The sequence below is a fragment of the Neodiprion lecontei genome, chromosome 4, assembly GCF_021901455.1.
Source record: "Neodiprion lecontei isolate iyNeoLeco1 chromosome 4, iyNeoLeco1.1, whole genome shotgun sequence".
NCBI lineage: Eukaryota > Metazoa > Arthropoda > Insecta > Hymenoptera > Diprionidae > Neodiprion > Neodiprion lecontei.
The window spans coordinates 5,503,650-5,528,725 of NC_060263.1; the positions used below are offsets into that span (position 1 = coordinate 5,503,650).

General features: G+C 37.9%; 3 protein-coding genes across 7 annotated transcripts; 2 read left to right on the forward strand and 1 right to left on the reverse strand.

The window, feature by feature from the left end:
- The first annotated feature begins 153 nt into the window (after window positions 1-153).
- Window positions 154-4,465, forward strand: LOC107226414 (rac GTPase-activating protein 1). Of its 2 annotated transcripts, XM_046736581.1 has the most exons (12): window positions 154-334; window positions 461-594; window positions 930-1,132; window positions 1,240-1,394; window positions 1,484-1,898; window positions 2,018-2,187; window positions 2,279-2,405; window positions 2,487-2,719; window positions 2,828-3,125; window positions 3,198-3,373; window positions 3,462-3,529; window positions 3,629-4,465. In XM_046736581.1, exons 2-11 carry the CDS (start codon window positions 510-512, stop codon window positions 3,523-3,525), a joined length of 1,926 nt encoding a protein of 641 aa, XP_046592537.1. In that variant the 5' UTR covers window positions 154-334; window positions 461-509; the 3' UTR covers window positions 3,526-3,529; window positions 3,629-4,465. The 2 variants fall into 2 exon arrangements, with proteins under 2 accessions (XP_046592537.1, XP_015522707.1); XM_015667221.2 differs by having other exon boundaries at window positions 3,462-4,465.
- On the reverse strand, window positions 4,069-18,686 carry LOC107226413 (GATOR complex protein Iml1). Of its 4 annotated transcripts, none has more exons than XM_015667220.2 (25): window positions 18,034-18,686; window positions 17,808-17,933; window positions 17,365-17,648; window positions 17,109-17,296; window positions 16,770-16,966; window positions 16,390-16,673; window positions 16,054-16,283; window positions 15,778-15,993; window positions 15,522-15,707; window positions 15,273-15,422; window positions 14,096-14,104; window positions 11,157-11,374; window positions 10,870-11,075; window positions 10,572-10,746; window positions 10,263-10,463; window positions 8,935-9,030; window positions 8,101-8,174; window positions 6,481-6,594; window positions 6,209-6,416; window positions 6,029-6,137; window positions 5,716-5,949; window positions 5,430-5,596; window positions 5,175-5,343; window positions 4,772-5,088; window positions 4,069-4,700 (listed from the first exon to the last, which is right to left on the reverse strand). In XM_015667220.2, the coding sequence occupies exons 1-25, from the start codon at window positions 18,382-18,384 to the stop codon at window positions 4,500-4,502; spliced, it is 4,710 nt and encodes a 1,569-aa protein (XP_015522706.1). In that variant the 5' UTR covers window positions 18,385-18,686; the 3' UTR covers window positions 4,069-4,499. The 4 variants fall into 4 exon arrangements, with proteins under 4 accessions (XP_015522706.1, XP_046592533.1, XP_046592536.1 ...); XM_046736577.1 differs by having other exon boundaries at window positions 8,935-9,045; XM_046736580.1 differs by lacking the exons at window positions 8,101-8,174; window positions 8,935-9,030 and adding an exon at window positions 7,075-7,145.
- Window positions 18,687-18,719: 33 nt separating this feature from the next.
- On the forward strand, window positions 18,720-20,832 carry LOC107226412 (rRNA methyltransferase 3, mitochondrial). Its single transcript, XM_015667219.2, has 4 exons — window positions 18,720-19,471; window positions 19,569-19,810; window positions 19,883-20,038; window positions 20,134-20,832. The coding sequence occupies exons 1-4, from the start codon at window positions 19,110-19,112 to the stop codon at window positions 20,760-20,762; spliced, it is 1,389 nt and encodes a 462-aa protein (XP_015522705.1). The 5' UTR covers window positions 18,720-19,109; the 3' UTR covers window positions 20,763-20,832.
- The last annotated feature ends 4,244 nt before the right edge of the window (window positions 20,833-25,076 follow it).

Below are 25,076 nucleotides of genomic sequence, written 5' to 3' on the forward strand. Positions count from 1 at the left end.
ATTCATATTCGACGGCGCCGTTTCCTTGCGGCAAATGTAGTTCGAGTAATCGTAAATAATTCGAGGTGACACCGTTTGTTGGCTTCAACTGTGGCGCTACCGTGCGGCGGAAATCGAAACTTTTAAACGAAGGAGTGTGAAGCGAGCCAACGACGCTTGTTTCTGATTAGTTGAATTTCAAACGGTCAAACTCAAAACTAGGCGGTTGTATCTTGTATAGTGTAAGAGTTCGGAGATCGTCAACAACGCGTGCGAGCTATGTCAATCGGTATTTACAACGATATATTAAAACTGGTGCGTTTTACAGCGGTTAAGTGAATTTGGTGGACGCAGGGTGAGTTTTTACCATTATTTTCTCGTCTTGTGTCTCGGACCAACGATGCCTAAAACTACAGACTCACAGCCGGCAGCGAGTCCGATTCAGTCAGTTTTTAACATCCTTCGTTTTCTCCTTTTTTAGATCAAATTGGTACTTGGCCACTGCAATTTGGTAGCCTCACGCTGTCGAAATGACAACTTCACTGTCGATATTGGCCTCTCACGATGAGCTGGTACGTTGTACCAATGTACTCGTCAACGGATCGTGCGAAGAAGGTTAGCTCACTTGATCGACGCCTCGTTTACCCAAAGAAATTACCCCCCACGATCATACATTCGGAATAAATTTTTACGTCACTTTATTCTGAGACGAACATTCTTTTCTCACTAACAGAGAGCCACGAATAATTCATCAGCGGAGTCTGTGCTCTAGTTACTCTTGCAGCAACATCTGATATCTTCAGAGATAGCTGCTTCCCGTATACCCTTATCTCTCATTCAGCCCTTCATTCTTTTAACCCAGTCGAAGTTTAGAAAGTTTCAACTGTGCTCAGAATCTAAGAGAAAGTCTATGCTTGTATGAGAAAGGTATCGATCTTTCAATGTTTCAGAATTTCTGCGCTTTGCTATCAACCAGGAAGAGATGCGACAAAAATGGTTGGCATCTGTACAGGAATGCCAGCGACTTCATTCTGCTTTGGAAAAATCTCATTTAGAGTCGGCAGATCTAGAAAGAAAATTAAGTCATGCTCGTCGACTTCTTGACGAGGAAAAACGACGACGACGTATCGTTGAAGATCAACGTAACTCGTTGGTAATAATAAATTCAACAACTAGTTGTGAACAAAATACCTGAACATGTATAAGTATCTATTAAATGATGAAAATTCGATATAATTGCCAAATATTCTATTTACACAGGAACGACAAATATCCATGGTTCGTGACTTGTTCCTACACGATGGAGGTAGAAACCTGAATGATGAAACACGTGAAAAGTTGCAATTTCTCAATAATACAACATTAAATAATCGCAGCAGCAACGTTCATCTAAAAGACTTGCATCACGCTGATAAGTAAGAGTCTAAATTGCATCGTTAGGAAAGTCAGAAGACTTTCAAAAGTCTCTGTCTTAATTTTAACCCATCGTTACTTTTTTTTCTAGGCTTAATACAATAGCAGAATTGGATTCTACCGGGTCTCTGCTTAGCGATCTGAGTTGTTTTTCAAAATCGGAGGACGACTTGGACGCGAGTGTCATGCTCCAGCAAAATCAAAAGAAACGGGAATGGAAAGAGCACAGACCAAGCGGGGAATATTCAACCAAGAAAAGGCGCAGCAGCATTCAGAAAGCTGTAGACTTGAATACATCAGATCGGATAGTAGCGACAACTACTGTTGTTCTGCCCAAGGATGGACCCATCACGGCGTCTTCTGTGATTGAAGCAAAGCCTGGGAATGAAAATGAAGATCCAAATACTCAAATAAAACAGAGCCCCCACAAATATCGCACAAGTGCTGACCGCTCCAGACAAAAAAGTTCACACATGGATGCAAAAAATCCATTGATGGACGTGGAGGTGGGTCCTTTTTTCTTAATTTTAGGAGTTGAATGAAATAGGATGGTGAAAGTAGAAAGTGGATTCAGCAAACACTTCTAGTCATTGAATAAAATCCGTGTATATATGTTTGCATACAGCCTTCAGCTCCAAAAGCCGACATCATGACTTCCGGTTCAGATTCCGAAGGTGTATTTAAGCCCAGCCCTAATATCGGTGGATATACTTTGAACATTAAATCGTCCAGGGGTCACACTTTCACGGCAAAGACTGTTATCAAGCCAGAAGTATGCACTCCTTGTGGCAAACGGTGAGGGAACGATGTTTTGTGGTACAATTTTTGATTATCTATTACGAAGTGTGGTCGGCAATTTGATTCAACTACAACTTTATCATTGCAGTATTCGATTCGGACGCGTAGCTTTGAAATGCAGAGAGTGCAGAGCTACTTCTCACGCCGAATGTAAAGACCTAGTACCATTACCGTGCGTACCTGCAGGAAATACTCCGACTTTGCGTGGTATTTCTGTAAGTTGTGAACAACATTTAGTTTTTCAATTCAAAAAAAATATGAAATCCATTCAAGGTGAGCAATTTTTGCTTTCCTAGGGTACAATTGCAGATTATACCCCCATGATACCACCCATGGTGCCGTCGCTGGTGGTACACTGCATAAATGAGGTCGAACTGAGGGGAATGGGCGAACAAGGTTTATACAGGGTGAATGGCGGTTCGAGCGACGTTAAATGCTTGAAGGACAAATTTTTGAAAGGAAAGGGTGCACCCAACCTTTCCGACATTGATATACCGACTATTTGTTCAACTTTGAAAGATTTCTTGAGGTACATTTGTCGGATTATGAAAAAGATTAAACCACAACAAATAACTTTATCAATTCCTTGAGCAATGCAGGGTATTTTACTCACAATTTTTCTTTCATCTTAATTCAGAACTCTTCGCGAACCTTTGATCACAGTTGGACTATGGGCAGATTTTGCAAGAGCGACGGCCATTTCTGATAAACAGGATGCTGATGCTGCTCTTTACCAAGCGATATCGGAATTACCGCAACCGAATCGCGATACATTAGCATTCTTGATTCTCCATTTGCAGCGAGTGTCGAGCAGTCCAGAATGCAAAATGCCGATCACTAATCTTGCCAAAGTATTCGGACCAACTCTTGTCGGTTATAGCTGCCAGGAACCATCTCCAAACTCAATGCTAAGTGAAACTAAAAGCCAAGTTGCAGTAAGTATCTTTCATTGGATTCAAAATATCCTCAGAATATTTTAGAGTAATAATACTTGCGTTCTTTTGCAGATAGTGGAAAGTCTGTTGAAGATTCCGTCAGATTATTGGGCAAATTTTGTCAACTCCGAAGGTCTAAACGGAGTGGGAACACCGAAAACTGGGGAACTTAGACACACTCCGTCTACAGAGTCACTTTTAAAACGAACAGCATCTAGGGGATTTTTCAATACTCCTATCAGTTCAAGGTATTCTACAATCAATATATAAAAAATATTCAACTACTGATCGTTACATTCACAGATTAAATACTATAAATCCATAATTTATTTCCAGCCGAACGTTCATGAGAAAAAACAAAAAATACTTTGCGACACCACCATCAAAAAGCGGGTACTAAAACGGTGAATGGCTTTACAATTCTTTTTTTCATCCTCTTTTTATAAATTACAGGTGTAATAGTTAGCCTAGAATAACCGTATATTTAAATTTTTTTCCAGCAGAATTTTACTCACATAACAGGTACTTTTTAATTTGATAATATTTTTCAATTCTGCATCCATTCATCTGAAGCTTCTTTGATCTTTTGCTTTGTAGCTAGTAAATCTTACGAATACTTAGAATTAAAATATCAAATAATGACATATTTTGTCAAAGCTATAAGCTAAATGAAATGCCTTCTTTGAGCTGCATGCGGCTCGTTTTTGGCATAATTAAAATTGGATAATTACTTTTGATAATATGAGCTTACATATCGGCGCTAGTTTCTCATGAGGACTAAAATCCGTTTCATAGTGTTGGAATGATAATTATTTTTCAATTACAAATTTAATCAGTGTACAATTTAGCTCTATTTTTTTTCTGTTCAACTTTACGCATAAGTATTATAACACAAGTGATCAGATCACTATTGATGACAGCGTGTAAATTAAAAATCCACTAATCACAATGTAATTTTTTTTCTCCATACAAATTATCTGGACCTGTCGAAAGAAATACTTATTTATTTTTCAATACAAAATGTCTAATAAAATGGATAACTTTGTAGTTAATATTAATATTAATTAATGTATTACTTTAGACGTTACAAATAAAAGATTTAAACCTGACTTTCTTATATTGTTAATATTATTCTTAATATTCTGTAAATTTCACTTTTGTACAGTAACGGCAAGAATAGGAATTTCAGGCTGTATAGGCCCACTTAAAACTACCACGATTAATCCAACTTTTTTTCATATGTATTTCTTAGTTGCTCATTGAATCATTTTAAACTGAGCAAACCAGCACTCGTATAGTATTTTGAAATGTACAATAAATTCCCGAAAACAGATAGCGAGGCCATTGAATTTCAGAACACTGGGATGTGCTTAATTACTCGGTTCGGGAACACGTTTTCTCTTTGAGTTCCCAGCATGACTCCCAGTACTGTCTTAATCTGTTGTCCGCATTCGAACAAAAGTTTCTAAAATCTTGAATAATTTTTTTTTGAAACAACTCATCCCCGGTCGCTGATGTTGATAACGATTTCCACTTGCGACTGACCATATGATTCCATGACCACAAAAAGCCAACCTGAATAAAAAAATACGAACAGTTGATATCAATTCATATAGAAAATATTTACATTAAGTATATATACCGACCCTCCTGTCCATACTGTAGTCATCTTTATTCTTCCCACTGACATGCCTTGTAATATATGCTTCGTGCGGACTAGATTGATCAGGATGGACTGGATATCGTTTCTGGCCCGTTATCCGTCTGATTATATTCGTATCCGTTCGTGGTCTGGCTCGAATACAAGATGTCGACGGTACGAGAATAAATGCATTGCCAGTAACGTGGACGTATTGATGATCATTTTCAGTGCCCTCCACCAGACACGGTACAAAACCGAACCTTTGCACTATGGCTTCTTGGAAGAGGAACAACCGTTGAGTGTAGGTGTCTTCCCGAAACTCTGTTGCAAACACATTGAAAGTGAAACATCAGATAGCTATTGTTATACAACAAAATTTGATACCACGTGTTCAAATTTCAACAAACCATCGAATAGATACGGTTTGTTGGTCATCAAACATTCCGTGTGTAGAGGTATGAAGATTGGGCCCCGAAGAGGATCACTTTTCAGAGTGAAAGGTAGCGCAAGCAAATCACTGGGTATCGGAACCATTTGTATTCCACACAATTGCGCCTTTCGTTGCCACCCGAATATCTGAATGATTCAAAACCGAAAAGATGACCATTGATTAATCGCACCGACGTCTCTTTTACTTTCAATAATTAAATTGGATAACTTACAAGGTCAGCAACTATACTCCCCGAGGATGCGACCCACTGGACAACCAATTCGTAAGAATAGTCCGTCTTGAATAATGACTGATATCTGAGGTGTCCCCATTCTATTCTATCGCTTTTATTGTTTATGTCTATATCAAGATGAGTGTGCTTGTAAGGAGAAACTGGCGCTAAGCAAAAACATAAAGAAAAAAATTCTAAATTATTTAGTTTTCAAATTGACGAATTCTTTCTGTAAGATATATAGGGATACGTCCATAACGTAAGCTATTGTAGCGTCAATGCTCACCAGTCCGTTCACGATCCTCCGTCACGAATACAAGATCCGAGTCGTCACGCAGAAAAACAGGAACACTCGATTCGTCTATGATATCGCAACTGGGTATAGATATAGGTGATGATATGTTTGAAATTTGCGTTGGAGCAGTGGGTTCGCACCACCCTTTTGGCACTTTCATCTCAACTTCAACCCATTCATTCTCAAAACTCCGAAGATCACCTAAGGGTGGAAAGTATTCCCTGTCTGAAAGAAATTGAGAAAGAATTGAGGATATGCTTTGCTAATAAAATGGAATGTTAGGCGGAATCTGAAGACAGCGTACCTTTCTGACCATCCTTGTCTTGCACTATATGATAGAGGTAAAATCCTAGAATGAATGGTTTCTTGAAACTTCCAGATGCATGGCATATCAGCCTCTCTCGAATCATTCCCTGGAATGTTTTTCATTAGCATGTATATGTATATTTAAACAGTTTAAGGTACACATGAGAGAATAAATCACCTCCATTATAATAATTGCTTTTTCAACTGTGACGCCACCCTCGATGTGATTGTTCAACCATTGGACAGCTTCTGCGCTGACAAATGTCAGGCTTGGCAATGACGGATGTTGAGTTAAAAATCCTATTCCAGTATGCGGTTGCTTCATTGCCTCAAGTATCTCTGCGTTAGAGGCGCTGCTTTTAATCTTGCTCACTTCGGCATTTATGCTGAAAGAATAGTATTCGTTTCACGAAATGATCGATCTTGGGTGCATTTTATTGAGATCTGTACCTGTCTTCACTACATTCTGAGTGATCTTGTTGTTGTTGTAGCTCCGGAGAGTGTGGTAGGACGGCCTCGCTCGCAGGCGACACTCTGCCTCTGTCCATTACTTTTGAGCCCGATCTGATCAATTGATTTAAGAACGGATGAAGGTATGAAAGATTCGACACACTTGACGTAGAATTGAGAAAATACAAATAGACTTCACAGTGCTAAAACACAAGCGGTGCACATGTGCTGTCTCAAGCCAAACTATATGCGCTAATTAGTATTGCCGATTAATTTGAAATAATGAACGATTACTGACCAATGGTAATCCATTGGCAACTATTCTAGCTTTGCTGTCAGTTACCAACATCTTAGCTATTAACTGAGTCAGAACACAGAAGCAATAAAGAACATTCGTCATAACCGATAATTTTGTTACTAGAATTAAAGGGATATTATAACGATCAAATAGAAAGTACGATTAGGAGAATAAAATTGTAAGGTACTCGTTTAACTGATACTGAAGAAGATTGATGGAGAAATTAAAATTTTTTTTCTCAATTTACTATTTTCTAAACACAACCAAGGTGGAAAAAAAAATGAATTAAAACTGACCTGTGTGGGTTGTGGCGAGGAATGTCAAGGCATGTGCGGGCAGATGCAGCTGTATTCATTACATGCTTCTCCTGTACAAAGAACCCTGTGACTCACTCACACACCACCCATACCATATGCTAATGGGTAATAATACCATAAATTAGAATACAAAATCAGTAAAACGAATGAAAAGTCAATACAATAAGCATACATATATAATAATAATATAAAAATGGATTCAAAATAAATTTCAGCGATAATACGGATTCAATATCCTCGTGACAGAACAGAGAAGTGTATCAATGCATGAACGACTCAAGGATAAAATTAAAAGTTTCCATTTATACAGCAATTTGCTACACGATATGGACTCGATACCCTATATTCAATTAGGAGACTGACGAACTTGACTAATTCTGCAAGAAACTGCCGGTATCGACAATTGATATCGGACTTTGTGCTGAATTATAGTGCGAGAAATGGATATAGCACTTATGCCAATAACGTATCAGATGGCGGACGAAACTTTACAGTCTCAGGGTCATAATATTCAAGGGTCATAATTTCACCTACTCAAAACTGTGACCATTTTCTGACTTTATTACCAATATATCGATACCTAAGTTGCCAAAGGTATAAATTTCTTACGAAAGAGGCAATAAGGGAACGAATAAAATTGTGGGATACAAGTAAGATCGCTGGATACAAATGGAACGATCCACAACACACAGAAGCTTGACGCGTATTAAAGATGTATTGAAATTTGTGTTAGATTCATGTGAGTTTTGAACTACAAAATAATAGGTAAAAATTTACAGGTGTGAGAATATGAAGTATTTGCGAGAGGACATTGTTATAATATTATTGGATTTTAAAGCCCACTTTCTCTACCTGCAGTCCAACGATGATAGTAAGACAATATAACATGAATCGGTGAGAAAGCTGTGAGCGATAGATGAAGGGACAAAAGCTGAAATGCAAACACGGCCAGACTACTGAGAATCCATCACAAAGCATCAATACATCATTGCAAGCAGATCAAACCTGGGTCTCGGTTTTTCAGGCAGGCGGTTGCTCCCAAGTCTCTCTCTGAACGGAGAGCTGCCAACAAGACTTGTCTGGAAAGTAGGAGGAAAAATTTCAATAACTGCGAGAGCTTGATAAGCTGCCAATTCGTGAATTGTTATACTTCGAGTACGGAAAATGAATTAAATAGAATATTAATTATCAAATATGCATTCAACTACGTTTGAATATAATTGTATATATATATATATAAGTATATATACATATTTCCTTCACACGATATATAAGCTTGCAAACTTATAATGATGAACATTCAAGCAAAAAAATCAGGCAGACAAGATTATTAAAGTCTCATACAAGCTACTAATCAATGATCGTTTTGAAGAAGATCACAGTTAAATTATTTGTAAAGCTACAAAAGAATATTCTTTTTTTATACAAACTAAACATTTCGTGGTGTATTGCTGTCAATCAATTGTGAGTACAAGGAACAAAATTCAACTAGTATTGGATATTTAAAGGCGAAAAAACAAAGCCAGCATTCTCCATTTCAAACGTGTAAAAAGAAAATTAAATTAGCGTCGATCAATTGTATGCAATTCGCAGATAAATTGATGAAAAGTTTCTAATCAGCATGGCGTATGTGATATAAAACTCAAAGAGAAAATGGAAAGAAAAAAATGTGGTAAAAATATGCGACACATTTGAAAAAAATCAAACAAATATACACATTATATATATAGGTATATGATATAGACTCAATATGTCCCGATAAATATCTGTAATCGGCTGAAAATATAAACGTTTCCACATCTGTCGACGAAGTGATGCTAGGGGGAGGATAGGAAGTACCTGGTTAGTGAGGAATATCAGGCTCGTGCTGTGCCTGCGCCTTGTCAAGTGGGAGGCAGGATCTCTCGGGGGAACTCCAACTAGAGTTGCCGGGCTCTGAAACATATCATGCTAAACGGTCTTCCGCTATAGAAGAGGATTTGGGCTGCATCCGCATTTTCGCCTAAATAAAATGCCAAATTCTTTCTATAAATTCAATTTCTGCAAGACTCGTACTAGATTTGCCTGGATTTTAGTCTCGGCACTTGTTCATAAAATTTTAAAGTCAAGCCTTTGTATCATGTGATTACAAATTTATTATATTACAAATTTCAAATAGAAAAGAATGTTCAAAATATGTGACAAGAAAAATTCCTAATAAGTCAGATTCAAAGAATTTCAAGGTCAAACCTTTTTCGCACAGTGGAAAGTGGGAATTTAATTGACCTCCACGTAATCCAATTTGTAGTACGTTCAAAATTCGTTTGCAGAATCGATAGTAGAAAGAAACTTGTACATCGATAGTGAACACGAGGAAACATATTATATAGCCTGTAAATGAGTTACGGTTATTTGTAAAGTTACATAACGACGATGTTAAACCAAAGTCAAGGCGTGAAGGGAAACTTAATATCGCACTTGCAATGTTAGATGCAAATCAAGCTGTGAAACCAAATCTATGTAATTGTTACACAACGCAACTGCAACTAAATAATAACATGCAGTTTGGCAAAATAGACAAAAATCAAATCAAAAACAAAATTTATGAGACACAATCTGAAGGAAAAATAATATTAAAAAAAAAAACAAAAAAAAAAAATACAATTCAAATATCGATCGACATGTAAACATTACTCAATAGATAGCACGTAATTAGACAACAAGGAAAAACGATGTTAAAATTATATAATACTGGACCACTTTTTATAAAGGATATATCATTCTACGGGGAATCAACAAGTCTTTTCAGATTACCTCCAAATAATACAATTTATGGTCAATACCTTGACAACTACGAAAACCATATTCTAATACATATTTCGATACACAGCCTGATACGACTTTCACCTATGATTTTCGAAGAGGTATTCATAGACTCACAAAGCATTATTAATCATACTTTGTGAAACGCATAAAAAATAGTAACTTTTTAAACTGTGTCCGTGTATCGCATTAGCGATTGACCCATACTGATACTAGAAAACACTCTAAGACCGATATTGTACTTCTCTGTCGTAATGTAAAAGAAAGAATTCACGTGTATTTGGATACGTACACATGTTGACACGTGTGAGTACACCAAGGAAATTACACAACGATATAACTAGTAGGCAGATATTAAACGTTACCCAATTTTTATTCGCGTTGGGACGGCGAATTCTGTTCAACCACGTCTCGATAAATCGTAAGAATCCTTCCATAAAGTTGGCTTGCTCTGCGGAAGTAGCTGGTGAGTATATGTCACAATGTACCGAACCATCCAAGATGCGACGAGTGGCAGGAGTATTCAGAGGGAGCAGAAATACTCTAAAACGCCAATATTTGAGTGCCTAGAGAAAAGAAAATGCAATTGGTCGGAGGAGGACTTTTTATTGAATAATAATCAGACCACAACTAAATGCAAAACTATTCACAAATTGACGTTTAACGAAGCTCACCTCGACTAATGAAAAATCTGTATCACCTCTAGTACAAATATAATGGTCCAAATAATTCCAGTTGTAATTTTCCAGCTTTTCAGTTGTGAAGGAAACCCACGATACTTCGTAAGTGTCGTGATGAGGAGCGTGAAAACGATATCGATAGTGTATGTTAAATGGAGGATAGGGATGTCTGTGAAACATAAATATTCTACTTATAGGCAGATTAATTATGATCCGTACGATGAATTTTAGTGGGAATAAAATGAGATGTGTCATTTTATTCGTACTCAGGAATAATTTTTTTCGTACAAACCTCGGTCTGTAACGTGTGACCGTTATAGAATTTCCGCAAAGTGATATTTTGTGAAAAATTCTGCCAATACTAAGTAAGTATTCTTCTTTCGGCTCTGACTCGACCTGCATCCCACGCATCAACGAGCTTAGCGGAACTGGAGGTTTACTGCCGGGTGTTGTTGCTTGCGTTTTATTGGCTGGTGGTAAAATTATCAATTGAAATCCCTGAAAAATAATTTTCACAAAATGAAATACCGTCAGAGATTTGTAGTAGTCAAAGAAGAATGCAATAAAATGAGACTCTACCTGAGCTAAACGCTGAGAAACAAGTTCTTTGAAAACCTCAGCTGTGTTAAGTGGTTTTTTGTATATTGCTCTAAGTTGTGCAAAGTCTGCATTTACGTCATCGGGTAACAAGTTGTAGTCTGAGACGACGTAATCGTTCTGTAAACTTCTTTTATCTGGAAAGTAATCCGTTGTAATAGGGAGGCAAGCTGGGATAGTTAATGATCTCCAATCGACACCTAAGAAAGAGAAATCTTTCAATGTAAATCAATTTTTATCATTTGCATTATATGTATGTATATATATATATAAATATATAAATAAAGAAGAAGCAGATGTTTGAAGACAAGTCTTTAGGCATGAGATATTCCATTCAGAGATAACATATTTGTTGAAATAAACCAAAGGACACAAGTACAAACACATAGATTTCAACAACTTATCGATGCTAATGAAGAGTCTCTTTGTGGTCTTCAAACTATAATGATCTAAGCAAATAATTGTGTGCTAGAAAAACAAAGTTGTCGGCATCATTGACATGGAATTCGATACATGGATTGAGTTCATCCAAGTCTTATGTTTAAAACCTACAACGTTTTAATGAATACCTGTTTGATTTTACATTTCATTATAACTGTGAAATATTTTAGACAGAAGGCTTGCAAATATCGCTGTTTCCTTATACAATAATTATGAACAACAATAACCGTGTTCGCCAGGTACATGATAATCAAACTGATAATCGATCGATGAGATTTTAATTACATTGGTGAAACACAACTAGTGCATACATATATTTTATAGGTATCTATTTCTTCTTTATTTACAGTCCTTCGTACCAAAGAGAGTCTTCTACTATATCATGTGAACTGAAAACAATAGTGCGATAGTATGAGTGCAGGGCAACTGCTACTACTTACACATATTGACTGCGGATAAGTGAATAAGCTGAGAAAATGTGAACCATGAAGAGTTACTCTCAGATACGAGTAGATTAGAGAATGAATTGAAGTGAGCATGCGATCAATTCGGCTGTAATAATATGTACAATATTTTCGAGCGATCATCAAAAAATTATTATTCTCGAGCTTCAATCAAGCGTAACAAGATTCTTTGAACGATAATACGTCTGATTACAATTTCATTTGTTAAAACTCCCAAGCGTTATACGTATACAGACAAAATAACACAATAAAATATATGTGCATATTTATACTACACCGGAGATTGTACAATCATATTTGATATCAAAAAAATAATTCCTCCGATACCACAAGCCATGCATTAGGGAAAAATATATGAAATGAGTATGTGATTAGTAAGGAAAAGAGGAACAGTAAACAGTCAAGGTTTAATGAATATCAATGAATACCTATCAAGGTATGAACTACAATAAAATGCGTAATTGAAAAATGGAAAATTTAGTAAACACCAATTGGATTGCAACTTTTCAATTCTACGTTTGTAAGAAAAAAAAAAAAAAACACTTCCATGACTATGATACCACATGGCGCGATGCTTGTAATATCACTGGGTTTCGGAAAAATTACGAACTAATATGTTTAAATTATGTAAATGATATGAATTTTCAATATTCAAAAAACATTCTTTCTTCAACAACCAACAGCATCCTGTCGTTCAATCTTATCTGTAAATCTTACATTCTGCCGTTATTAATATTAACTACAACTATTTACTCAATCCAAGCTTCAATTTGCATTTCTATGGAAAAAATTAGACTCATTGCGAAGCTGCTACTTATTGAGAAACAAGTAGTCGAAATTGTTAATTAATTGAACCATCTGAAACCTATTGCAAAAATAAATATATTCCGATTGAATAATAATAATAATAATAATCTGAGGTGACAATGATAATAATAATAATTACACCAACAATAATAACAATAATAATAATGGGACTTGATACAGTACAGTGCAATCGATTACAATAAAACTTGCATACTCCGCATGCAGACACACGTACTCGATATTGCATAGTGAATAAGTTGGATTCTTTTCCTCAAATATACGTGTACGTATGTAACTTGTCGATAGTTGGCGAAACAAGGAGAGAAACCTGCATTTCCAATCCTATGAACTTAGAGGAATATCGTACAAAGGATTAATATGAAATACTACAGTCATATAGGGACAAATAGTTCAGCTAAAATTGAAGTTAAGCTGTAGGTAGATTATAAAAAAACTTGGAATATGATGAATAAAATCTACTTTCACTACCAAGAAAATAATTATTATATTTGCGTACGTGTTAAGCTTTCGGCAAAACTACTAGTTTACAATCGATCGATAAAAAACCGAAAGAATAGGAGGAAAAAAAAAAAAAACAAGAAAACAAATAAAAATCGATACCAATCCATGGTACGAAAAACAATTTATAACAAATGATGTCGATCAAAAAAGAACTTTGTGCAATCTAGCGTATGCACGAAATATCAATCCTCTTATCTGGTACAGCATCTATAATATCTATAATAAACTTTTTGGCTCGGATTTGTGATGACGTCCAGCTAATTTGATAATAATCATTTTTCACTATTACTGGAAGAAATACATATCGGAATTTTAAAATGGGTTTTCAAGAGGTAGAGTTAGTTAGAAATTTAGGAAAATTCTGTTGCCTGTAGTGGGCAGCTAACACTGATAGTTGAAAATATGAGGTAAGTTGCTTGTTTAATAAGTTTACGTAAGGATTGGTAAGAATCAGCATTTTTTTCCATTGCTTTTGTGTTCATTCAATAAAATAGAAAAGGAAATTGACTACACAATTATATAAGCATGCATTAATTATAAAACAACGACATAAGAGATTAGATTTGAAATAAAGTCAAATTTACAATATATCTTAAAAAGTAGTGACAAATCTACTGGAGTGTACACCTTGAAATGTAAGTATATACCGTAACCGAGTCAGCCCTGAGTAATATATGGGACGCTAACCTATGTTCGCTGTATAAAGTGACATCGCATAGTCGCACATCACACACGCATCAAATTGTCCAGCGTCGCATCCCAACAAGACGTACCACAGCATGGAAATAAGTTGAACAATAAATTATTTATATTCAAGGTAGATAATGTCGGAAACTTGTGTTCTTTGTTGAGTAAATGATTGAGGGAGAAATTGTTTGGTGGTGTGGATATATATGTTTTTTTTTTGTTTTGCATTAACAACAATGTGAAATAAAAAAAAGATTCATAATAATTATTATATAGTTTTATAATCCCTTAACTCAAATGTAAAGAGTTAATTACCAGGTACTCAGCGCAAGCGAAAATCAATATAATCTTGTTATTTGAAGAGACATTAAATTTCAAGACTATTTCCTTTGGTTTAAAGTATTGGAATATCCCCAAAAGCGAAAACTTGAAACTAATGATCTTTTCGTGAATTCATACTTTATTTCAATGCATTGACGAAAACAATGAAAGAATTAGACAATGCGTACAATGAAAGATGGAACAGCACTGAATTGTAATTGAAATTTAAAAAAGAAAATAATTTTGAATATCTAAAGCCAAAACTTGTTAAGTTATCAGGTCCGAAACCAGAATGTTGTTACTATTGTTATGTCCAAATTATGTCCAGATTGTAGAGTTACAGCTGAAAATGAAATGTATTAGCAAAAAGACACACAAGAAGCATTATGTACTATTAATAAAATAACAACTGTTACCATCTTCGATATCTCTAGTAATCTAAGAGCTGATGAAGTTGTAAAAAACAAGGCATCGAATTCGATTTTATGCTTAGGAAAATATAACAAAGATGATGAAATGTTTGATCAGTTGCTCAAGACGTTCAACTGATTGAAAACCGGGATTCTATGACTTATGTCAACCAACGTATGTCGAGTAACTTCCTTTAATAGCTCAAACTTGACACGAAAATAATTTTTTTCTCCTGTAATAAAATTAAATTGAAATGATAAAGAGTGTTTTGAAATATGGATTGCGGATATAATGGTAAAAAATATCGCTGTGAGATCATGCTACAAACTGTTAAATAATTACCGTCATGAATGTTTCTAAAATTGGTATTAAGTATTTATAGCTTCTGTATAATTAAGTACAATTACTGGGAAAAAAGATATCGTTAAAGATAAACCGGCCATACCTGTTGTTAGAGCTGGAGTCCATTCTTGTTCACCAGTCGCACCCCATAATAGCGTCAAACTTTTGTTATTAGTGGTTGGGGGTCCAATATGCCCAGTTTTATCGACCGAATTTAACGGGAAATTGAGCCGCATAGCCTTTCCTTTCATGTCTAAAATCAGTAAGAAATTATGTGCGAAATACATAGTTGCCGTTAAGTCGTATTTTATAGGACAATGTGTCTTGCTTAGTATTCAAATAAGAAACGTACGATCTTGAAATCCAATTTGTGACGCAGACCTCGGAATTTGACAAGTACTCTGAGCGTTAATGGACGCGATGCTGTGCTCGTTAGGAGAACTGCTGAGTATGGACATTGTGTCGCTAAGTTGTTCGGGACTAGACTGCGTAGGCACAGCTTGGTAGTGGTGTTGTTGTATAAGCACACCCGTAGGTCCTGAGAAATATGACACGCGAAATTATTGCAAGAAAATACTTACGGAGTAAATGCAGTCGCGATACTCCACCTTTCGGAAAAATGTGAGTCCATCTTCGCCTGTTACTTGTCAACTTTATCGTTACGTGAGACGGGTCAAATGGATTGATCAGAGCTCTTCCTGGCCTAATGTTGTTGGGTTGAGTAACGGAATTGGTAGGACTTCCAGCACTACCGACGACTGGTCTGAACGGAGGTGATATCTCCACATCTCCATGGTCATCAATTAAAGATATTCTTGGTTTTGCTATGGAAAATTGTATCGATTTAGCTCTGTACTTGACATGTAACAACTATACCATCTTACAATTAACTTCTCCGTTAGAGTTGACACTTATCAAATCGTCCGCTCGATGAGGAATCGAAATTGCTGCACTGCGGGAGGCAACCGTTGGGGAAGAATGAGTATCGGGAGGTGGATGATGTATATCAGGATCCGACATCTTTCTTTTCAACAATTTAAGAGCCTGGGAATTGCTGTGCGTTTCCATGCAGGCTACACTAGTTTTCTTTGTTCTAGTCGATACTCTCTGCAAGCTAGATTACAAATTTATAAAAAATAACAAATCGAGTTTAATACAAAATACAAGTCTTCAAATTAATTTAAATTATTATAAACTAATTGTTAAAAAAATAGTTTCACCTAGCAGTATGAACAGGTGGTAACTGGAAAACCTGAGCATCGTAGGCATCATAGTCGAACAGTGTATTACGCAGACATTCGCTGCCATCTTCCTGCAGAAGCTTTGTCTTGTTTGGCAATTTTCCACACTCTGACGGTGGTTTTGATATTTTAGGTGGTAACTTGATGCGAGGTATGAAGGTTGAGTAAGGTATTTTTTTGTTTGTCGAATAGAAACTGAGATTTATCCAATGCGGCATGCTGTAGTCGTCTGCAGCATTTATCGACGTATCTTTGTTATGGAACTACAAGAATTTTGTCTTATAATAAAATATTCTTATGTGATAATAGAATTAACACAAGAACTCTGGTTTCAAGATTTCAACATAATGGAACAGTACCTTTAACAAAGGAACTGCGTGCAGCGGCTGTTCTCCCACGCAAACCAAGTCACTACCCACACCATTATCAATGATTCTTTGTTTAGTAACGTTGGTCAATTCTCTATCAACTTCGAATACTCCAACCCCCGGAGTGATAACCACAGAAAGCTGCCCGGTTCGATCAAAACTGCGATCCAGGTAGTGTTTTTCGAAAACTAAAAAAGAAAGCATATCACAATATCGTACATCACATTGCATAATAATTTCGTAATATAAACTTCTTGCGAAAGAAATAAATTGCTATTCAATTTCCACACATCTACAGGTTATTAGTCAATAGTATCAACTATCGCTCACCGTTCAAGGACATATTCAGAACTTCTAAGAAATTCCCTTGAGCAGCTGTTGAGTTTATGGCTTTTGGCATAACAATTCCAGGCCGTTGGTGATATTCGAGGACAATTTTTTGATAATCGGTAAACAGTTTTCGCAATTGAACTAATATATTGCTCCAGTCTTCGTATCTCTCATTTTGTACAGCAACTCTATAACACACGTTGGAGATGTTTAAGATTGAGCATTTTGTGGTGGATGCCATTGATATTTGCATTACCTATAAAAATCTTCGTAGAATCTACCCCGATAATCGTGCTGCAAGCACTCTCTCATGTGATTGGGAAATTCTTCAAGGCTTGTCGCGTTATAAAATGTTCGTGAGAATAAAACTATCGTCACTTCATGGTTGCTACCGTTTTTCTTCCACTTTTGAAAAAGATCAGCTAAAAACCCATTTACTGCTTTCTCAAAATACAAGTCTCCATGAATATCAAAGTCCCACATTTCGGAACTCATTTGGATAAACAGGTATACCATGCTTGTCGACGAACGGAAGACCACCTATTGTGAAGACAATGATTTAGAACATTGTTATCAATGTTAAAGCTATGTCGATTGATTCGTCGAATTCAAGTTTAATAGCTCGATTATTGCTATAAAATTAAGAGCTTTTTGATTGTATCCTTGGCCAGATTTAGCAAATTGTTACAGATATTTCACCTTTGTATCGTCAGTTATCACGCCACAGGCAACTCGATCCCCCTGGGACCACATTTCGTGTACTTGGCACCTAATGCTTCCTCCGCAGAATTCGATCTTCTTATTTAAATACACGCACGTGTTGACCTAGAGAAATTAAGATTTTAAATCAAAGTTCGATGAGATGGGAGTTTGTTTAGTGGGAAACTTTATCGATACACAATAAAAGAGTCAGACTTTTAATTACCAGACAATTTTTCAATCTCCACATCTCACTACGCCCCATATATTGGTCCTTGAAGGTAAGCTCGACAGAATCCAAGGCGACATCGTCGGGATTGACAATATTCATGTAAACATCAGCGAATGTTCTAAGTTGAAAAGTGGTCGCAATGTTATTTTCAACACTGACGGTTTCTCTGCCTTGTAGATCCTCCTTGAAGGCGGTGATCTGCAGAAGCAAACGACTGAATTCATCTTCCGGATGAAATATCTCAACGATATCGCCTTTCTTTATTCCCGGATAATCTTTGGGATTTATAATCAAATCCTCCCCACTAAAGTTCTTCTGATGAACGATCAACTTGAACAGCTTCATTTTAAGCTGCTGATCATCAACAACGATGGTTTAATTTATCACTGGGTTAAGAGGTCACCTGACCTCCGCAGGCTCATCGACAGCTATGTTCGAGGGGGATATATTTTCAGCCTGCATTATTTATCCATTGATCCATTGTCTTCCAAGATGAGTGTCGAAACCGGCGATTAGCAATCACAGAGTCCAGAACTGAGAAACAATATTAAACTAAACGAACTACTGTTAACTAAGCATTGTCTCGCGGCTCACTTCGCGACCTCCACGTTCATCTTGGACGACACACAGCGCACTTTACGTGTCAAAACAATCGACACACGCTCCCGACTGAACGATTGACGACGACGCTTGCGTAAATATCTCTGTTGCTCTCTACGATTCACGAATCCGGTCACGTGTCGCAATTCGCAATCTGCATATTAACCACGATACTAACCTGTTTTCAAAGCAAAACACATACGCTCCTTTAATTTTTATGGTGTGGTGTGTGGCGGCACGCATGTTGCTACAAGAGCTCCAGCTTAACCTCAAAACCGGCGTTTTGCATATCACGGGCAAAAACAATTGAGTTACGATTGCGTCATTCAAAAAACAAGTGCCGGATATATTACGGACTGAAGTTGCTCTTTCAAATAATTTCAATGCTGATTGTAACACCGGTCAGCTAATTATTAGAATCAACGCTGAAAGTGTAGCGGTAGAAAAGAAGAAAGACACACACACATGTTATGAAAATGGCATTTACGTTTACAACAATGCAAAGCACCATGAGGTGTCTTCAAAGTACAATAACTCAGCGGCAGATTAGCGCTCAAGTGTTTTTACGAGTCAAAGGCTACAGTCGGTGGACTCATCGCAAGCCATCAAAAATTGTTAACGAGAAAGATCTGTACAACGATCAGGAGCACACCGTTCCTCAAAATATTCTGCAGACCGCCCAGTTTGCATTTGCCCGACGACAACGGCTCAAGCTGGCCGAAGACAAGAAAGAAAACGCAAAGATTCAAGAAGAGCAGAGGGAAGGTGCCACGTTGAACAATGACGGGACTCCGATTTTCACTAAACTCGACAGGGACGATCCCATAATAAGGTACGCATTGCGGATCAACTGGACTTGATCTCGTTTTAGACATAACTTTTTATCTTCTAGCCTTTGTTTGTGATTCACAATTTACTCGCCGTTACAGCTCTTTAATGCAAGTCGTAAGATCGCGTAAAAAAGATAAGGATGACAACAGAATTCTGCTGGAGGGATTTAGATTGATCGAGGATGCCATAAAAGCCGGATGTATGCCTGAGATAATTATCTTCAGCAGAAAATCTGACATTGCCAAAATATCTCTACCCAAAGATGGTGTCAAGCTTTACAAACTTCCATATCAAACGATACAGCTATGGTCAGATTTGACTGTTTCCCCAGGCATTATGGGTAAGTTGCCAATACTTCCATTTTGTTTTCATCTGGCTAACGCTCGACTAACAATCTGGGATTCTCGTTTAGGTATATTCGTAGCTCCCGATGTAAGTAACAAGGAACCTTCTCCCGATGCGTTACCAATAACTGTGATATGCGACAATGTAAGAGAGCCCGGAAACTTGGGAGCTATTCTTCGGGTTGCGGCTGGAGTCGGATGCGAGAGAGTAATTTTAACCAAAGGTCCGTACCCGAAGAAATGAACTTGATTGTTTCGTTCCAATCTACAATCGAAGCTGTGCTCAAATTCACTTTATGTTTAAACCTGTTAATTTTAGGCTGCGTGGATCTTTGGAATCCGAAAGTGCTGAGATCAGCTGCAGGTGCGCACTTTCGCGTGCCGATATACAAATCACAAACGTGGTCAGAAGTGCAGTATTTAATAAGCGAAAATGCGAATATTTTCGTTGCTGACAACAATTCGGAATCACCGGTAGAGTCCAATGTGGATCTCGGTACTTCAAGCTCTGATTCTAGCTCAAGTTCGGACTCCGACAGTAGCGACTCCGAGGCTGAGACTGACGCAGGATCCAAAGAAGGTTTGAAGAATACCAATAAAGATTCTACCGAGAAGTCACCCCGCGATGCCAAGCTTTCAAAGTCAGATGAAAATGCTGATTCAAATGAAGCGAAGGTTCGAAAACAAGCCTCTCACAACATCGCAGAAAAGTTACCGGTCATCCCGTATTTCGGTACCGAATATACAAGTAACGAAACTATCATCATAGTCGGTGGTGAAACGGAAGGCCTGAGTCCAGAATCTGTTTCTTTGGCTACGCGCAGAGACGGTATGCGAGTTAATGTTCCGCTAACGAACGGCGTTGACAGTCTGAATACCGGAACGGCGTTAGGGATTCTTCTCTTCGAAATAAAGAGACAGTTTTTATCTAGAATCAACGCGATATGACTAATCGTTACGTAGGTATGTGTATTATATGTTATACGACCATTAAATTTGCAACGTTTACGAACTGTAATTAATTTAAATTCTTCATACGATCAATATATCACGCGTTAAAATATTCAGATAATAATATCGTAGGTACGAATTCTGAGTTACCAATATTTTTTTTTATATACCATACGTGTTACTAGCGCGCTAGAATTCGTATGTAGTTATACAATTTGGAAATTTTTAATTTCATACCCCAGTTTAGTAAGATTGCAATCGCCTGACCTACGGCAACCTATATTGCACATATGTACTACATGGTTTTAGCTACGGCTTTCTGTACCGTGGGGTTATTTATAAATAACAGAGATCATGCAGGTTTTGCAATATTGGTGTGTCACTTTTTGACAATACCGGCAGTAAATTTTCACCTTTCATTATCCTCAAATCCTGGAAAACCATACGAGATGGTACCGAATACCAATCGGCGATACTTTTTTATACCGACAGTCACTAACCAGTTTGCAGCAAGTTATCGATCGAGTGTTTACCCACTTCATTTGTTAATGTGGCAAGAAGTGCGTCAAAGATGGCAAGTAACAAGACACCTAATTGTAAAAATTTATTTAACCAAAAAGGAAGATCGAAACAAAGAAACAAAAGGCGACAGTTACAATATTAGAATTCCGTTCCCCACATTGAAGTACGTGCTTATTCCTGACTTCACTATGGCACATACATTTCGAAGATAAATAATTGGAAAGCCGTGTAACAGGCGACGAGATAAAATGTTAGGAAAATTTCGAAATCCGATCCATCTCTCGTTATCAAGCATTAAAATTCATACCCATCCGTTTTCCGAGGTAATAACGAACACGATTTCTTCCCCATTAGCCCCAGTGATGTAAATTCGGGCCCCGCGGAGTATGATCAATCAAAATTAGCCCCAGCGACCAGAGACAACCCCTAAACCATACCGGAAAGCGAGATGGCTTGGAATCAGAGTAACGGTGAGTTTCAGATATTATGATAGCGTTTTTTGCGAGTTATCGTCACAGTAGTGGACAAAAAATTAAGATTTCGCGATAGTATTAACTCGCCCACCAGCCGGTGCTCTTAATAGTGTACATATTGGGTAACGAGGAGGCAAACTCCTTTTTTCGGGCCGATCATAACTTTGCAATATGACATCGTAGGTGAAGCCGAAGATGAATATTACAAATACGCGAAGAAAAAAGACCATCGCCTCCTGATTGCACACGATTTTTTTTTGATTATAACGCGAGGATGTTACGCATTTTTTCACGAAGCACGAAATTGAGGTTATGGTCGCGTAATGTCAAATTTGTTCACGACGGCGCACGCGCGTCGTGCGGAAAGGCCACTTTCAACACTTCTAGGACGTAAAAGTGGTTTTTTTCGGTACTTGGCGTATGCGTATTCGCAAACTCATTCGGCCGTCATAGGAACGGGTACTTTGTGCACGGAAAATACGCATGGAAAAACGCGTAAAACATGCTCGCGTTATACAAAAATATTTCGGCTTGATCCGTATGCGAGACACGTTCATGGCAGTCGTCCTAATGCGCGGGGTAAAAAGGTTTTGGTACTTAGTTTTTGAACGCCGGTTGTAGAAGAAAATCGTATAACGTAACTTCGTAAAAATTTTCATCACGTAAAAGCAGGATTATATGGTTTAGTTGGTAAATAAATAGAGGGGTAAGTAAACGTGGCGGCGCCGCGTAGTTCGGTTGGACGCCGGTTATATTCATTGAATAGCGCGGTCAGAAAACACGACCGCGTCTTATTTGTCCAACGAATTTCGGGGATAGGTATGGAGTTTCCTGGTAAATTAGAACCAGCTCAGCGTGCAGGGCTTTGTGTATATATTCCATCCCGTTTGGTGGTGCGGAAGATGGCGTCACCACGGAGTCGGGGATCAGGGCGCTTTTCAAATAAGACTTTTCACCGCTCGAAGGGTTGACTCGTTTCGGAGGAAAGGGTTCGCCCCGAAACGCAATCACACTCGTTTAAAGGGAGCCAACGAAACGTGCAAATTTTCTTCATCATCGCCTCTTCTCTTCGCTCCGCGAGAATTTCGAAATTATGCTAATGCGGAAAAGCTATACGCGCGGTAAGTAAATCCACCAATAACCGCTTGCCGTTTATACATCGCTCGGACTTTTCTCGCCGCGTTAAAGCTGAGATTCAATTATAATTGCTTCAGCGATGCCCGCGGGATAAATCTACCGCTCAATCCCGCGTATAAATCCATAAATTCGTTTAATCTCATCTCGGATTAATGACGTCGAAATTATTGTACCGGGGATATGCAACGCGAAGACTTACATATACCCTGAATTATCTCCGGGCAGCTTATTGCTGGACGTAAATATTAAAACTAGGAGGGCAAGCTGATTAATTGACCAGCATCAAGCCCCATCTGGTCCGCTGCATGGGGGACGCTGGGTGTTTATGAACTCGCGGGTCATCTCTGGGAATTGAAATTTTCAGTAGAGACTCGCGAGCTGGCTCGTTGCTTTTCTATCTATTATGCGTTATAATTGAATGAAGTTTTCTTTTTACACTCTATTCCAATTCTTGTCACCCAACGAAACACTCGATGATCAAGGGTGATTCAACTTAATGTTCTTGTCGTTTGTCACACTTTGTACGCGCGCAGTCCTTGTCAGTGTTAAACCCGTACCATTCCGAGAACTTCTAGTCCCCCGGAATTGGCTTTCGTCAAGTTTTCCCAGCAACACCTAAGATGAAAAAACAAAAAACCACGTTAGATAGATATCGAGTAAAGATAAAGTCACCTTGTATCTGTAGTTCGATAAAAACGGACAGAAATCAAGAAACTTAAAAAAAAAGTACGACTGTTTTCGATTGAAACTCCGTTCCCGTTATTATAATGTTTGCCAGCGATTGTCATAAATTTTATTTATTATACGTTGTAAGACGGTAAAATAACGTCAAAAAAAAAATATTTCTTTATTGCAAAACCGCAATGTACAACATTTTATTTACTGTCCTTGGTAGGACTTACTTTCCACATACAAGGTGTCAGATTTATATTTTTCCAAGCAGTTTCCGAATTTTTTCATTTTCGAGCTAGGTATAATAATGTAATACGAAAGGAGGCAAGGTATATCCTGCACCTCTGAAACGGGTTCCGCAGCATCGATATAACCGTATGGTAAGTACCGAGTGCCATAAGTACCCCGAGGCTTAATTCGAGTGGCGATATTAGAGTTTCAAGTGGGCTCGTACGGTTGCCTTTCGACTCGCTTAGTTTGGTTGAAATATCCCAGCAGGTGGTTAGCTCAAAAAAGCGAAAAAAAACCCTCCGACAACGGCGATAATTTTTCAGAAAATGATGTTCATTTTCCGAGTACGTATATGTGCGTACAATGTGCTTGCGAGAGAAGAGAAAAACGGAATGTGTCGCCCGACGGGAAAACCGGTCGCACTTCCGGCGTGTATAACGAACCCGAGTTTTGAAGGGTGGAATAATTAATACCAGGGAACACAGGTGGAACATTTATCATTTTCTCTCTTCAAGTCCATAATATCCTGCTGGGGCATTGATTAGCCGATGAGCCGCTTCAAACAACGTTACTTTCTCTACGGTACTTTCCTGTAATTTGCGAAATCCTTCCATCGTAAAAGGCGAAAACTATAACCTGTCTACCACTAACGTATACCGTGTACACCGCAATCGATTGTTGCACCAAATTAGACTGCGCAATTGTGGGAATTACAGTGTCGTATGGGTAACAATTAACCGGTGAACGCAGGTGGTTGTATGCACAAATTATTACACAACACCTGTTTTCTCGCCTCCGGCAGGATTCCATTGTTATATTATATCTATAGAGTACCGTGAAGTGTGAACGCTCTTCAGTCGAGGATTCAGCATGCGATAGGTGTAAGCATTATACCCTCGATTAGTCAGGCTTGACTAACGATTGCATCGTTCAAATTCTAATCTGGGTAATTAAGGCCTTTCATAGCCTCGCCGGCGTCACTTGACTGCACGATATTAGAATTGGACCCATTTGTTTTCGCCCTCGAAACACGACCCGTTGCACTCGTCTACCAATGCCAAGAGCCGTACTTCTTTCATCTCGTGTATTGTACCTATTACACAGACTTACCCGCTTTGTTTTCTTCGACAAGAGTCATGATCGTGTGGCAGAGAAATTGTTCATCATTTGTACAGGTTACACAACAAGCTAATTTCGCTGCACAGCTTTCGCCCCGAATTTTTCACCATCCCGTCGTTTAATCAACCTCTTTCAAAACAAGGGGGTTGCTTTCATG